Source organism: Arachis duranensis, chromosome 5 (genome assembly GCF_000817695.3).
Source record: "Arachis duranensis cultivar V14167 chromosome 5, aradu.V14167.gnm2.J7QH, whole genome shotgun sequence".
Lineage (NCBI taxonomy): Eukaryota > Viridiplantae > Streptophyta > Magnoliopsida > Fabales > Fabaceae > Arachis > Arachis duranensis.
Window position 1 is genome coordinate 98,270,778 of NC_029776.3, and position 16,207 is coordinate 98,286,984.

At 32.5% G+C, this 16,207-nt stretch overlaps 1 protein-coding gene across 1 annotated transcript; it reads right to left on the bottom strand.

Annotated features, from left to right (window-relative positions):
• Positions 1–2,441: 2,441 nt before the first annotated feature.
• On the bottom strand, positions 2,442–14,966 carry LOC127747691 (uncharacterized). Its single transcript, XM_052261852.1, has 6 exons — positions 14,916–14,966; positions 14,312–14,451; positions 3,916–3,970; positions 3,398–3,685; positions 3,060–3,254; positions 2,442–2,641 (listed from the first exon to the last, which is right to left on the bottom strand). The coding sequence occupies exons 1-6, from the start codon at positions 14,964–14,966 to the stop codon at positions 2,507–2,509; spliced, it is 864 nt and encodes a 287-aa protein (XP_052117812.1). The 3' UTR covers positions 2,442–2,506.
• Positions 14,967–16,207: the final 1,241 nt, after the last annotated feature.

The following is a 16,207-nucleotide window of genomic DNA, read 5'->3' on the forward strand; positions in this document are numbered from 1 at the left end:
TTTGTAAAAAGATAGATTCTCAAATGTCAAGGAGAGTATAATGTATTTTATATAGGTATTTTATATTGATATTTGGTGGATTCGTCCAATTTCAAACCAAATATGTAACTGATGAAGCGAGCATACAAGAGATGTTTTCAATGTATATTGAAAGTCGCTCCCAGTTGTTGTTCATTGAATTGTATATTGAGTTCAAACAATCTGAAACCGACCGAAATATTGAACGGAAAGATTACAATAGCGACTGTGAGGAAGAGTTTGAAAGTAATTACGAGTTCGTTGGTCCAGATGGAGACGAAGATCAAGCTGACGGTACTATGGAGGCAGATGTGACAGAAGTGGCAAATGCACTAGCAAACCAACATCCGTTTGAGAAGCCATCTTTCATGCACACGTTGAATTTGGAGGCCATACATGCACCAGAGTTTCTTGAATATATGAATGCAGGTACGTAATTTGGATATTTATACGATAGATTAGAATTTTGTTATTTGTTATATTATTGATCGATTAATTAGCTACGTGACATGTGAAAATAAATTAATTATCATTTTTTATGTCTTTATTTGGTTAAATTTAAGATAAGGTTGTATTTTATTATTTATTTGGTTTAATTTAGTTAGCATTTATTTATGTATTTATGTATTTATTTGGTTAAAATTGAGATAATTACTTGATTATAAATAAATATATGTATATATTTATATTAATTTAGTGAATATTTATTTTTTATGTGAATAAATTTAATATAAGTTCATAATGATTTATTTATGATTTATAATTTATTGATAGATTTTACTTTTGATTTCACTTATTTAATATTTATTTATTAAATATTTATCACATGGTGTCGTTGTAGTAGAACTTTCTGTTGTGGCAAATGGTGAATTTGCCGTGGAAATGGAATTCAGTTCCAGGGAAGCTATCATTATGGTGGTGAAAGATTATACCATCTGCAGAGATGTAGATTGCCGGGTGTATAGTCAGAACCGTTGATATTTTATGCCAAGTGTACACAGTATGGGTCAGGTTGTGATTGACTTATCAGGGTTAGCATGCTCCGCAGAAAGTACTATTAGGTTATATGGAGGTATAATGGTAGTCACACTTGTACTAGAGCCACCATTTCTCAGGACCATTCGAAGCTGAATTCCAACACAGTTACAGAAGCAATAAAGTCGTTGGTAGAGGCTGACACCTCTATAAAGGTGAAATCAGTTATTGCGGAAGTACAGTCGAAGTTCAATTTCACTATCAGTTATCGCAAAGCATGATTGGCAAAGCAAAAGGCGGTGGAAAAAATATTCGGAGGTTGGAAAGTATTGTACGAAGTTTAGCCCATATGGTTTAAAGCCATGTGTCATAAAGAGCCATCAGCTGCCATCCGTTTTCAAACTATGCCTGCATATCAAGGCGATGACTTGGTTACTGATATTCAGGTATTACATCGAGCCTTCTGGAGTTATTACCCTTGTATTAGAGCATTCAAAAATTGCAAACCAGTTGTCCAGTAGATGTGGCTCATTTATGTGGAAAACATAAGGGTTGTTTGTTAGTTGCAGTTTTACAGGATGGTAACAACAACATTGTTGTGCCTATTGCATTTGCGATTGTGGAGGGAGAGACTTCTGATGCGTGGCACTTTTTCTTTAGTAACTTGCGACAACATGTTGTGACTCAAGATGGTGTGGGATTTATCTCTGACCGACAATACTCTATCAGTTTAGCTATTGCCTATAGTAACGGAACTTGGTCGCCTCTTAGAGCTTTTCACATGTTTTGCTATTGTTGTGGTTCTAGTGGTGGTGGTGGTGGTGGCAGTGACTGTGGTCGTAGCTCTTGATTCTCATTATCATCTACCGGATTGCCATCTTGGTTATCTTGTTCCACAAGATTCGACAAGTTCAAGTGGTCATCGTATTTTTCACGGTATCAGTACATGTAAAGCTCTAGGGGATGCTGTGCTTGCATGGGAAGATCAGCAAGAATGTGACTATAACTGTTCGTCCATTGCAATACCCAAAATAAATGTTCGGAGGACCAGTCAAGATTCTTAGGTATAGTCAGGATTTCTCCGTGAGCTCGGTCTAGACTCCGTTCCTGATGAGGAACGCCTTATATTAAACCAAGCTATCTCTTATACCTATCAGTTGCATGCCACTCAATGTATTCAAATGATATTAACGGTACTAAACAAGGTTGCGAGAACCGAACTGGTCAATGAAGCAGTAAGGTGACTGGTTCACTGGTTCAATAGTTCGACCGGAATTCAACTAGTTTAATTATATATTAAATAAAATTATTAAAAATTCAATATATAATTTCAAATATTTAAATTCAATAATTTTTAACCTAATAAAATTCAAAATTTCACAATTTTACATAATAAATTATACATAATTGATCAAAATTTATAACTAAAATAGATCAAAACACACCTAAATGACAAACACATAATGTTCTACCACAAAACATCAATAATCAAGTTTTTAACTTAACAAAAGTACTAGTCATAAAAAATAAAAAAATCAAGAACAATTCCCATAATTAGCAACAACATCATCTTAAAAAAAATGCTAGTAACTAATCCATGAGAGCACCTCCTTTCTCTTTCTCTGTTCCTGTTCTTGTTCCTATTCCCCTGCACACACACATCAAAATCACTATTCCTTATTTGTTTGCAAACTCCAAAACTATGGTAAATTAAAAGGGTTTTAATGTGGTTAGTGAGACAGAAATAAATGGCTCAAAAACAGAACCAGTGTGCTGTATCAACTACCAGATCCTCCCTTATGAGGCATGGGTCACCACAACACATATTTATGTACCACCTACTGCTCAAAATCTTGAGAGTTCGTACTTAAAAATCACCCCTCATATTTCATGTGCAAGGAGTAAAGACTAGGAATGACAGCAAGGCTGTTTTAATTCAATTTAATTTAATTTCCATAGCCAATTTGAAGAGAAATAAAATAGAACATAGTATAATATAGAAAAAACAAAAATTTAAAGCAACAAAAATGTGAATGAATTAAGATAATACTGGAAAAGAGAAAGACCTTTTTTAGAGTAGAAAGAGGTTTGTGAAAATCAAGAGAGTAAAGGTCACGAACGCAGGGACCACTCTCTCTGAAAGAGGAACTATACCGAACCAAGCCAGTTTGTCTTGCACACTCGAAGTACTGAGTTATTGGCAACTCATTCGTGAATTCCCAGTTCCCAAATGCTGGTATCTGCCCACTTCTCTTCCATTCCTACATACCACGCAACAACACATCAATCATTCACAGCATACATAGCTATAGAACATCAACAACTACGGACATGACTCAAAGCAGAGAAGTAATAACAAGACTGGCGAGAAGGCAGATAAGCAGAAATGACACACGGTGAGGACCTGAAAATCAGCGATGATCCTCGGCGAAGAGTGGGGCAGTGATGACGAGGAGCTGAGCAACAATGACCCACGGCAAGGGGCGAAGAAGCAGCAATTGCGCAGGCAATGAAGAGAGAGTGAGTTGAGATACGCAGTGAATGGAGTGGGTGTTGTCGCCTTCGGCAATGGTGGAGGCTGGGAAGAAGGAAAATGATGGCGAGGAGAGAGAGAGAGAGAGAGAGAGAGAGAGAGAGAGAGAGAGAGAGAGAGCACTGAAATTTGAAGTGGCTGCAACTGAGCCTCTAAACTCTAATAGGGTTTGGCTAAGGTAGGGTTTCATGTGTGAGAGAGAGAAAAGGGGGGTTTCTATTTTTTATAAATTGAAAAATCTGAAATCTTAAAAAGAACTGTTCGGTTCAAGTGGTTCACCGATTAACTGTCAGTTCAACCGATTTTTTTACCTATTTTTTGTCAAACGGATTTTTGCTTCAACCAAACCAACTAAGAGATTGGTTTTCAATTAACCCAATTGAACTAACCGGTCCGATTCGATTTTCAGAACCATGGTACTGAAACACTCCACACAATTGAATGCTGACGAATATTTGCCAGAATCACATCTGGCTCAATTAGACTAACACCATAAACCTCCTACACAAACTGGACACATAAAAGAAACTCATGATTACACACTAAATAATCATGTCATACCAAGCACAGACACTTGTATCATGAAAACATACTTGGCCTTTTTGCAATTCATCTAATGACTTCTTAAAGTGACTATATGGTCATCAGTATGCGCCCAATTACGCTACCTGATATTGTTTATTTTATTAACACACCCTAAACCGAAACATTAAGATAGTTGAAGTTGTTAACAAATAGTTTTACGTTTTTGCAAACAAAAAAAGTTGGGAGTTAACAGGAATCGGCACAAGAAATGGTAGACAGATCCAGTCCCAAGTAAGAAAAAGTGGTAGTGGACCATCGACCTCTTTGTAATCGAAACAAGATGCCCTACAAAGAGATTTGTACAAGTGCGCTAGGTATGCCGATCCCCAACTAAATTCAACGATCCTGGTAAAGTCCCGCAGTAAAGGCAAAAATTTTTAGTGCACCGCTGCCCCAAACTTGTCTCCAAACAAAATCGTCCCGAACAATAACATGATGTGGTACTTTACGTACCTCAATCATCATCACTTTCTACTAGAATTCATGCTTTATTGAATGCCCAAATGTATAAACTACAAATAAAACAAATTTTAGGGAAAATAAATTCTATTTTCATTCTGTAATTTATTCTCATAGATAATGAACTTGAAAATTCAATTAGCGATTGATTAGCCAAAGCTAATAAACAAAACACTCGACACAGACTTTTGGAGAGATGAATAGGAGAAACAGAAAACTTTTAGCCTTGTTAAGTTTAATTAATTTCAAAATTTTAGATTGGTCATTTCTTTTAAAAATAGATTGAATATACGAAGGGTTTTCGAGGATGCTGGATCAAGCCCTGACATGACAACAACTTTGAATCATGTTGACATTGTTAATGCAATAAAGGCTGAGATCAGTCAAGTTGGGCCTAAACATATATCTATACAATCTTAGATTGTTTAGGTTCTGTTGTGACTCGATATTAACAGAGACACATATACCTCATATCCTATTAACACAAGCAAATGTGGTATTTTATTCAAAAAATATCACATTAAAATATCTGCGTGATGTTTGTTTGCACCCAATTATTATTATTATCATAGTATAAAAAATAATTATCAATTATTGATTTGTAAAAAATAAATAAATATTACAAATAACAAGCAACATATCTCTTTATCTATGATATTGTAGCATGTAGATGTTAATTGCATTAAATTTGATTTTAGGTTGGCAACATGGGCACATTGTTAAATTATTGCTATACATCTAAAAATCATCATTACTTTCTGCAGGGATTCAAGATTTATGAAATGCCCAAAATTTAGAAAGAATAAATTGCATTTTTATTTCTGTGATTTATTCCCAAAGACAACGAGCTTGGAACATGAATTAGTGATTGATTGGATAAATTTAATAAATGAAACACAATACGAGTTTTATGATAGATGAATGGGAGAAACATAAAACTTATAACCTTGTTAATTTTGATCAATTGTAATATTTTAAATTGATCATTGCCATTAAAAATACGGTGTACATCCAGAGCATACTCGATAATCCTAGATTGTGTCCTAATACAACAACAATTTATAATCAAGTTGACATTGTCAATAAAATAAAGACTAAAATTAGTCAGGTTGAGCCTGAACTTATGTGCATACAATCTTAAATTGTTGAGGTTCGCTTGTGCCTCGATGTTAATAGAGCTTGATATATCTCATGTCCTGTTAATGCAGGAAAATATGATACTTTATACAAAAAATATCCCATTAAAATACCCACGTGATATTTTCTAGTACCAAATTATTATTATTATCATAGAGAAAAAAAACATAGGAATCAACTATTGATTCCTTAGAAATAAATAAATATTATTAATATAAGAAACTTGTCTATTCAACTCTCTTATTGTAGTTTGTAGATGTTGATTACATTAAATTTGATATCAGGTTTTGAGAGGCCAAAGGTTTTTGCCAACATGGGCGCAAGGATAACTCCTTACAACACTTTCATAAATCATTATTACTTTCTACTGGAATTCATGCTTTATTGAATGGTCAAATGTATAAACTACACATAAGACAAATTTTAGGAAAAAATAAATTGTATTTTCATTCCGTAATTTGTTCTCATAGATAACAAAATTGAAACCTTAATCAGTGATTGATTAGACAAAGCTAAAAAATAAAACACTCAACACAGACTTTTAGATTGATCATTGCTATTAAAATAAGTTATATATCCGAAAGGTACTCGAGGATGTTGGATCAGGACCTGATACAACTACAACTTATAATTATATTAACATTGTCAATGCAATAAAGGCTTAGATTGGTCAGGTTCATCCTGAACATATATCTAAACAATCTTAGATTGTTTGACGTTTGCTTGTGACTCGATATTGACAGACTCACATATATCTCATATCCTATTAACACAGGCAAATGTACTACTTTAATAAAAAAATATCACATTAAAATATCCGTATGATGTTTGCTTGTACCCAATTATTATTATTATCATGGAGTAAAAAATAGGTATCAAGTATTGATTTGCAAATAATAAAAAAATATTACAAATAACAAGCAATATATCTCTTTATCTCTGACATTATAGCTTGTAGATGTTAATTGTATTAAATTTGATTTTAGACTTTAAGTGTCAAAAAGTCCTTGGCAACATGGACGCATGGTTAACTTCTTGTTATACATCTAAAAATAATCACTACTTTCTGCAGGTATTCAAGATTTATGAAATGCCTAATTGTATAAACTGCACATAAGACAAAGTTTAGGAAGAATAAATTTTATTTTCATTCATGTGATTTATTCTCATAGATAACAATTTGAAACCTGAATTAGTGATTAATTGGAAAAATTTAATAAACGAAACACAATACGAGTTTTTGGAGAGATGAATGAGAGAAACATGTAACTTGTAGCCTTGCTATGTTTGATCGATTTTAATATTTTAAATTAGTCATTGCTATTAAAAAAAGGGTGGACATCCATAGCATACTCGATAATGCTACATTAGGCTCTGATACAACAATTTATAATTATGTTGACAATGTCAATCCAATAAAGGCAAAGATTGGTCAGGTTGAGTCCGAACTTATGTGCATACAACCTTAAATTGTTTAAGGTACGCTTGTGCCTCGATGTTAACGGAGTCTGATATATCTCATATCCTATTAATACAGGCAAATATGATACTTTTTATAAAAAATATCCGAATAAAATTCCCGCGTGATGTTTGCTAAAACCGAATTATTTTTATTTTCATGGACTGAAAAATAGGAATCAACTATTGATTCCCCATAAATAAATAAATATTACTAATGACAACGAATTTGTCTATTCATCTCTAATGTTTTAGCTTGTAGATGTTAATTGAAATAAATTTGATGTTAGATTTTGAGAGTCCATAGTTTCCTGCTAGCATGGGCGCAGGGATAACTCCTTGCAATAGTTTTATAAATCATCATCACTTTTTGCTGGAATTCATGCTTTATTGAATGCTTAAATGTATAAACAACACATAAGACAAAGTTTAGAAGAATAAATTGTATTTTAATTTTGTAATTTATTCTCATAGATCACAAGCTTGAAAACCCAATTAGCGATTGATTAGCCAAAACTAATAAACAAAACACTCAACACAGACTTTTAGAGAGATGAATGGGAGAAATATGAAACGTATAGCCTTGCTAAGTTTAATAAATCTAAATATTTTACATTGGTCATAGCTTTTAAAAATAGGTTGGATATCCAAAGGGTACTCGAGGATGCTGAATCAGGCCTTGTTACTAGGGGTGTTCAAAACCGATCCGGACCAACCTAAACCGACTAACCATACCGAAAAAACCGATAACTGAAAAAACCAAAAACTGAAATACCAAAAAAAATAAGTTTTACTGTTTTTATTGCAGTTCGGTTCGATTTTCGAATCTGACCATTAAAACTCCAAACTAACTGAACGGAACAAGTTTATGAAAAACCCCTAAAAAAACCAACCCCTACCCCCTCCCCCAGATCCCAAGCGTGAACACCCCCCAAGTCGTGACCTAAGTCACATAACACCCCCACCCCCGATTTCGAAACCAAGATTCTCTCGCTTTCTTCTCTCAGTCTCGCCCTCGCAGAGTCGCAGTCGCTCTCTGCTGCTCTTAGGCTCTTCTCAAAGCCTTTTACTCTTCCCAGTTTCCACTAGCCACCAGCACCGACGCCTTCTTCCCAATTTCCAGCGAGTACCGATCCAGGAACGTTCGTCCTAGCAGCGCCGAGCCATCGACACCAGTTTCCACCGAGCCACCACCCAGTATAGCACCAGCTAGCAACCTTCTTCTCGCCAATTCAACTAAGATATGGAGCCCGAGCCTCCGAGTCAGGTATGTAATTAAGTAATTTAACTAATTTTTGTTCAATAAATCAATAATTATTGATGAATTGCTGGTAGTTGTTGATTTAATTATTTCATTGTTGCTGCCTTGCTGTTATTTTGTTAAATTACTGAAACTACTTCTGTTTTATTTTGTTTTGCTATTTTGTTGAATTACTGAATTACTTTTAAGTTTTAAAGTGATTTAGTATGATTTATCAAGTGTTGGAGGTTCTGAATCTTGATAGGGTTAGATTGAAATCAGTATGGTACGATAAATTTGAATAATGAGAAAATGAAAACAGATTTGAAGTATTAGATTACCTCCATCATTGTATCTAATGATTTAGTACATGTTATGAGGAACAGAATATTGTTGAATTACTTTATTATTGGTATTGTTGCTGGTTGTTTAATAATTTTGTAAATTGCTTGATTTTACAATCAGGATCTTGATTTTGTAAATAGGATCTAGTCCCTTCTACCATTTGAGATTCATCATCCAATCTTTCAAATTTTGCAATATTATTCTTTTATGTTTCACTTTTGTTTCATCACGTATATGTTGATGTAATAAGATTTTTCTAGCTACACAGGGAGATAAGCCTTCAATTTTATTATGTTATTGTGTTAAGAGTTGCCTCTTGCTATGCCATATGTATGAACATGAGACCTTAAACCTACTAAGTATTTTGTACTATTCAATAAAAGTTTATTTCAGTTAATTCATCATTTTTTTCCAATAATATCTCCACTTTTATTTTTTCTTCACATCAGACTTCATTTTTACAGTACATTATTGATTTATTTTCTCATGGAATGTGTATTATGCATGTGAAAAACTTTATGGGTCACGCTTGTAGAATTGTAGCATGTATTTGTAGAGATAATACTATTATCAATTTGTATTTTTTTTAATTGATTGAAAAAATCGAAAAAATCAAACCAAACCGAACCGCAATTTAATTAGACGATCTGATCTGATGACCTTTCTCTCAAAAACCGAATCAAACCGCACTGCGAACACCTCTACCTGATACAACTATAACTTATAATCATGTTGACATTGTCAATACAATAAAGTTTGAGATTGGTCAAGTTGAGCCTGAACATATATCTATACAATCTTAGATTATTTGAGATTCGCTTGTGACCCGATATTAACAGAGTCACATATATCTCATATCCTATTAACACAGGCAAATTTGTTACTTTATTAAAAAATATCACATTAAAATATCTGCGTGATGTTTGTTTGTAACCAATTATTATTTTTATTATTATTATTATGGTGCAAAAAATAGAGATCAACTATTGATTTGCAAAAAATTAATAAATATTCCAAATAACAAACAACATATCTCTTTATCTTTAATAAAGTAGCTTGTAGATGTTAATTGCATTAAATTTGATTTTAGATTCTGAGTGTCAAAAAGTCCTTGCCAATATGACGCATGGTTAACTTATTGCTATACATCTATAAATCATCCTTATTTTATTGAGGGTTTCAAGATTTATGAAATACCAGTTGTATAAACTGCATATAAGACAAAGTTTAGGAAGAATAAATTATATTTTTTTCCTGTGATTTATTCTCATAGATAACGAGCTTGAAAACTGAATTAACGATTGATTAGACAAATTTATTAAACGAAACACAATATAAGTTTTTGGAGAGATGAATGGGAGAAACATGAAACTTGTATCATTGCTAATTTTGTTCAATTTTAATATCTTAAATTGATCAATGCCATTAAAAATAATGTGTACATCTAGAGCATACACAATAATGCTAGATTGGACCCTAATACAACAACAATTTAAATCAGGTTGACATTGTCAATATAATAAAGACTAATATTAGTCAGGTTGAACCCGAATTTATGTGCATACAATCTTAGATTGTTTTAGATTTGCTTGTGCCTCGATGTCAACGGAAGTCGATATATCTCATGTCCTATTAATACAGGCAAATATGATATTTTATACAAAAAATTTTTCATTAAAATACCTGTGCGATATTTGCTAGTACCCAATTATTATTATTATTATTATTATTATTATTATGGAGTGAAAAATAGGAATCAACTATTGATTCCCCATAAATAAATAAGTATTACTAATGACAAATAACTTGTCTATTCATCTCCGATATTGTAACTTGTAGATGTTAATTGCATTAAATTTGATATCATGTTTTAGGAATCCAGAAGATCTTGTCAACATGGGCGCAAGGATAACTCCTTGCAATACGTTCATAAATCATCATCACTTTTTACTGGAATTCATGCTTTATTGAATGTCTAAATGTACAAACAATACATAAGACAAAGTTCAGAAAGAATAAATTGTATTTTCATTATGTAATTTATTCTTATAGATAACAAGTTTGAAAACTCAATTTACAGTTGATTTGTCAAACCTAATAAACAAAACGCTTAACATGAACTTTTGGAGAGATGAATGGCAAAAACATGAAATTTGTAGCCTTGCTAAGTTTAATCAATTTCAATATTTTAGATTGGTCATTGCAATTAAAAATAGGTTGGATATTTGAAGAGTACTCGAGTATGCTGGATCAGGCCCTGATACAACTATAACTTATAATCATATTGACATTGTCAATGCAATAAAGGCTGAGATTGGTCAGGTTGAGTCTGAACATTTATATATACAATCTTAGATTATTTGAGGTTCGCTTGTGTGTCGATATTAACGGAGTCACATATATCTTATATCTTATTAACACAGGCAAATATGTTATTTTATTAAAAAACTATCACATTAAAATATCCGCATAATGTTTACTTGTACCTAATTATTATTATTATCATGGTGTAAAAAATAGGGATCAACTATTGATTTGCAATAAATAAATAAATATTATTAATAACAAGAAACATATCTCTTTATCTCTGATATTGTAGCTTGTAGATGTTAATTGCATTAAATTTGATTTTAGATTTTGAGTCTCAAAAAGTCCTTGGCAACATAGGGGCATGGTTAATTTCTTGTTATACATCTAAAAATCATCTTTACTTTCGGTAAGAATTCAAGATTTATGAAATGTCCAATTTTATAAACTTCACATAAGACAAACTTTAAGAAGAATAAATCTTATTTTTCTTCCTGTGATTTATTCCCATAAATAACAAGTTTGGAACCTGAATTAGTGATTGATTGAACAAATTGAATAAACAAAACACAATACGAGTTTTTGGAGAGATGAATGGGAGAAATATGGAACTTGTAGCCTTACTAAGTTTGATTAATTTTAATATTTTAAATTGGTTATTTTCATTAACAAGGTGGACATCCAGAGCATACTCGAAATACTAGATTAGGCTCTGATACAAAAACAATTTATAATCATATTGATATTGTCAATACAATAAAGACTAAGATTGATCAGGTTGAGCCCGAACTTATGTGCATACAGCCTTAGATTGTTTGAGATTCGCTTGTGCCTCGATGTTAACAGAGCCCAATATATCTCATGTCTTATTAGTACAAGTAAATATGATACTTTATATAAAAAATATCTCATTAAAATACCTGCATGATGTTTGCTAGTACCCAATTATTATTGTTATCATGGAGTGAAAATAGGATTCAAATATTAATTCCCCACAAATAAATAAATATTACTAATGACAAAAAATTTGTCTATTCATCTCTAATATTGTAGCTTATAAATGTTAATTGCATTAAATTTGATATAAGGTTTTGAGAGTCTTGACGTTCTTGTCAACATGGTCGAAGGAATAACTCCTTGCAATACGTTCATAAATCATTATCACTTTCTACTTAAATTCATGATTTATTGAATGCCTAAATGTATAAACAACATATAAGACAAAGTTTAGGAAGAATAAATTATATTTTTATTCTGTAATTTATTCTCATAGATAACGAGCTTGAAAATTCAATTAACGATTGATTAGCCAAAGCTAATAAACAAAACACTCAACATGGACTTTTGGAGAGATGAATGGGAGAAACATGAAACTTATAGCCTTACTAAGTTTAATCAATTTCAATTTTTTAGATTTGTCATTGCTATTAAAAATAAGTTAGATATCCGAAGGGTACTCCAGTATATTGAATCACGCCCTGATACAACTACAATTTATAATTATATTGACATTGTCAATGCAATGAAGGCTGACTTTGGTCAGGTTGAGTGTGAACATATATCTATACAATGTTAGATTTTTTGAGGTTCGCTTGTGACTCGATATTAACAGAGTCATATGTATTTCATATCTTATTAACACAAACAAATGTGTTACTTTATTAAAAAAATATCATATTAAAATATCCGCATAATGTTTGCTTGTACCCAATTATTATTATTATCATGGCGTAAAAAATAGGGATCAACTATTGATTTGTAAAAAAAAATATTACAAATAACAAGCAACATATATCTTTATCTCTGATATTGTAGCTTGTAAATGCTAATTGCATTAAATTTGATTTTAGGTTCTGAGTGTCAAAAAGTTTTTGGCAACATGAGGGCATGGTTAATTTCTTGCTATACATATATGAATGCAAAATTGTATATATTACACATAAGACAAAGTTTAGGAAGAATAAATTGCATTCTTATTCCTGTGATTTATTCCCATAGACAACGAGTTTGGAACTTGAATTAGCGATTAATTGGACAAATTTAATAAACAAAACACAATACGAGTTTTTGAAAAGATGAATGAGATAAACATGGAACTTGTAGTCTTGCTAATTTTGATCAATTTTAATATTTTAAATTTGTCATTGCCATTAAAAATAGGGTGGACATCCAGAGCATACTCGATAATGCTAAATTAGACCTTGATATAACAATAATTTAAAATCATGTTGACATTTTCAATACAATAAAGGTTAAGATTGGTTAGGTTGAGCCCGAACTTATGTGCTTACAGCCTTAGATTGTTTGAGGTTCGCTTGTGCCTCAATGTTAACGGAGTTCGATATATCTTATGTCCTATTAATACAGGCAAATATGATATTTTATACAAAAAATATTTCATTAAAATATTCGCGTGATGTTTGCTAGTACTCAATTATTATTATTATTATGGAGTGAAAAATAGGATTCAAATATTGATTCCCCATAAATAAATAAATATTACTAATGACAAGGAACTTATCTATTCATCTCTGATGTTGTAGCTTGTAGATGTTAATTGCCTTAAATTTGATATGAGGTTTTGAGAGTCCACAAGTTCTTGCCAATGTGAGCGCAGGGATAACAAACTAGACTTCAAGGAACAAGGCCTTAAAGAGTTCGACTGATTTTAATTATAGCTTCGAATATTTGAAAGGAGAGGTGTCAGCGAGTGTTCGAGCATGTCAAGGAGCCTCTTAAAAAACGGTTGCAAGAACCGGACCGGTCAATGAATCGGTGAAATTACTGGTTCAATGGTTCACTGGTTCAACCGGAGTTCAACCGGGATTAACCGGTTTAATTAAATATTAAATAAAATTATTAAAAAATCTAAAAATAATTTTAAATATATAAATTTAATAATTTCTAAGTTAATAAAATTTAAAATTTCACATAATAAAGAGCAGAACTTCGAGCTATGTAGAGTCAACACTTAAGTATAAATATGCAGCATATACATATAGTATTCTTCCATAGATACGTTTTTAAAATAAGACTAAAAATGCACAAGCACAAGCACAAGCATAAAAATCAAAACCATGTAAATAACATGACACTTATGTCTAAATTGTTAATAACCATAACACCATCAGCAGTTTAAATACAACACCAAGAACAACACAGCAAGATTATTAACAAAAAAAATACAGATTATTGTGTAATATAAATTATTAACAATTAATCAATAACACAGCAAAAAGAACAATTATTAATACCATAACAAGAACACAGCCAAAAACACAGCAAAGAGAATTGCAACAGCATACCATTCCATACCATAACACAGCAAGAACAACTTTTCAATACACAACACAGCAAGAACACAGCTAAAAGGAGAGAACTCACCTACCAGAATCTTCAGCAAACAAATTCATGAACAAATAACCTAGAATCATGAAGCCAGCAAACAAACAAATAATGAAGCCAGTAAACAAAATCATGAACAGATATCAAAATCAAGCAGAGAAAATCGAAATTCATGAACGAATAACCTCAGAATCATGAAGCCAGCAAACAAACAAATAATGAAGCCACTAAACAAAATCATGAACAGATATCAAAACACTTTTCAAAGTCGATTGAGATCCTGGCATAGTCCTTTCTTTAAAGTAACTTCCAATTTGTGTAGCTACTACAGCTCTTCTCTTTCCTTTATTCAACATAGGAAGTTACAAACAGAAGCCAGAAAAACTTATTCAACATTTAACAAATTTATTCAACATACAAAAAATTGAAGAACAAATTTTTATTCCTCTCACAAAAAATTGAAGAACAAATTTAATTCAACATTCGAACGGAAGCCAGAAACCCAGAACTTACCGCAAGTGAAGAATGAATAGAAGCCAGAAAAATAGCACGAACAAAAGCCATAAACCCAGAAATCCAGAAGCCAGAAACCCAGAACCCGCAACAGTGCTTGAAACCCAGAAGCCAGAAAGTCAGAAACCCAGAACCCGCAACGGTGCATCACGACCAGCGACCAAAACCCAGAAACCCAGAAGCCAGAAACCCAGAACCTGCAATGCCGCAACGGTGCTTCACGACCCGCGACCAAAACCCAGAAACCCAGCAGCCGCAACGGTGCGGGACGACCCGCGACGAACCGCGACGGTGGGAGTGTTCTTCATGGCGTTCGTCGGTTGTTCAGTGGAGTGTTGAGTGGAGTGTTGGGAGTGGAGTGTTGAATGTTCTTCGAAGATTTTGGGAGATTAGGGATTGATTTAGGGTAAACTGATGCTTCTACCCGCGTTGTTCAGCGCTTCAGCCTATTTTTCTTTTTTTTTTTTTATAAAATAGCCAAACGACGCCGTTCATAGCAGGAGTGAAAATCCGTACTTGGAAAAACCGGGCCGATTCGCCTAGTTCACCGGTTAACCACCGGTTTGTTCAGTTTTTCTACCGGTTTTTTCAGTGCGGTTTTGCATGTGGACCGGACCGGCTATGTGACCGATTTTTGGTTAACCCGGTTGAACCGGCCAGTCCGGTTCGATTTTCAGAATATTGGAAAAAAGTGCTAGCAACATCGTTTAAGTTGAATCAGGAGCTATCTATTTTGCGTTATGTGCCCTAAGATTTTTTCCTTATTTACTTTTCTATGTTATTTTCTTCTTACAATTTTACCTGTTCGTGAATACTTAAGAATCTCCTTTTTCTATTTTTTGTCATGACTTTTGAATATTATATTTATTTCTCTATTGAATAAAATACCACTATTAATTATCTTTAGAAAAAAATGATTTATTTTTCTAATATTTATTAAAAAAATTTGTAAACAATCCATAATGTTTAATTTTTATTAGTTTTGTACGTAACGAATCAATTTTAATCTTCTTTTTAAATTAAATGTGTTAACATACCCTTTAACACAATTGTCGTTGCCACCACATCCTCTGTCGCCGTCCCTCCACTCCTATTCAACATTGCCACCAGCACTTCCACTACATTTTCACCCTCATTCCTTCTACGTGAGTTTTACTCCTTTTTTGTTAGCTCTATTGTTTTTTAAAGGAAAATATTAGAAAATCAACAATAAATTTTAAACATATAAACTAAAAATATGTTATTGTATTACTAAACTAAAAGAATTACATCGATAGAAAATGATAGCAAAA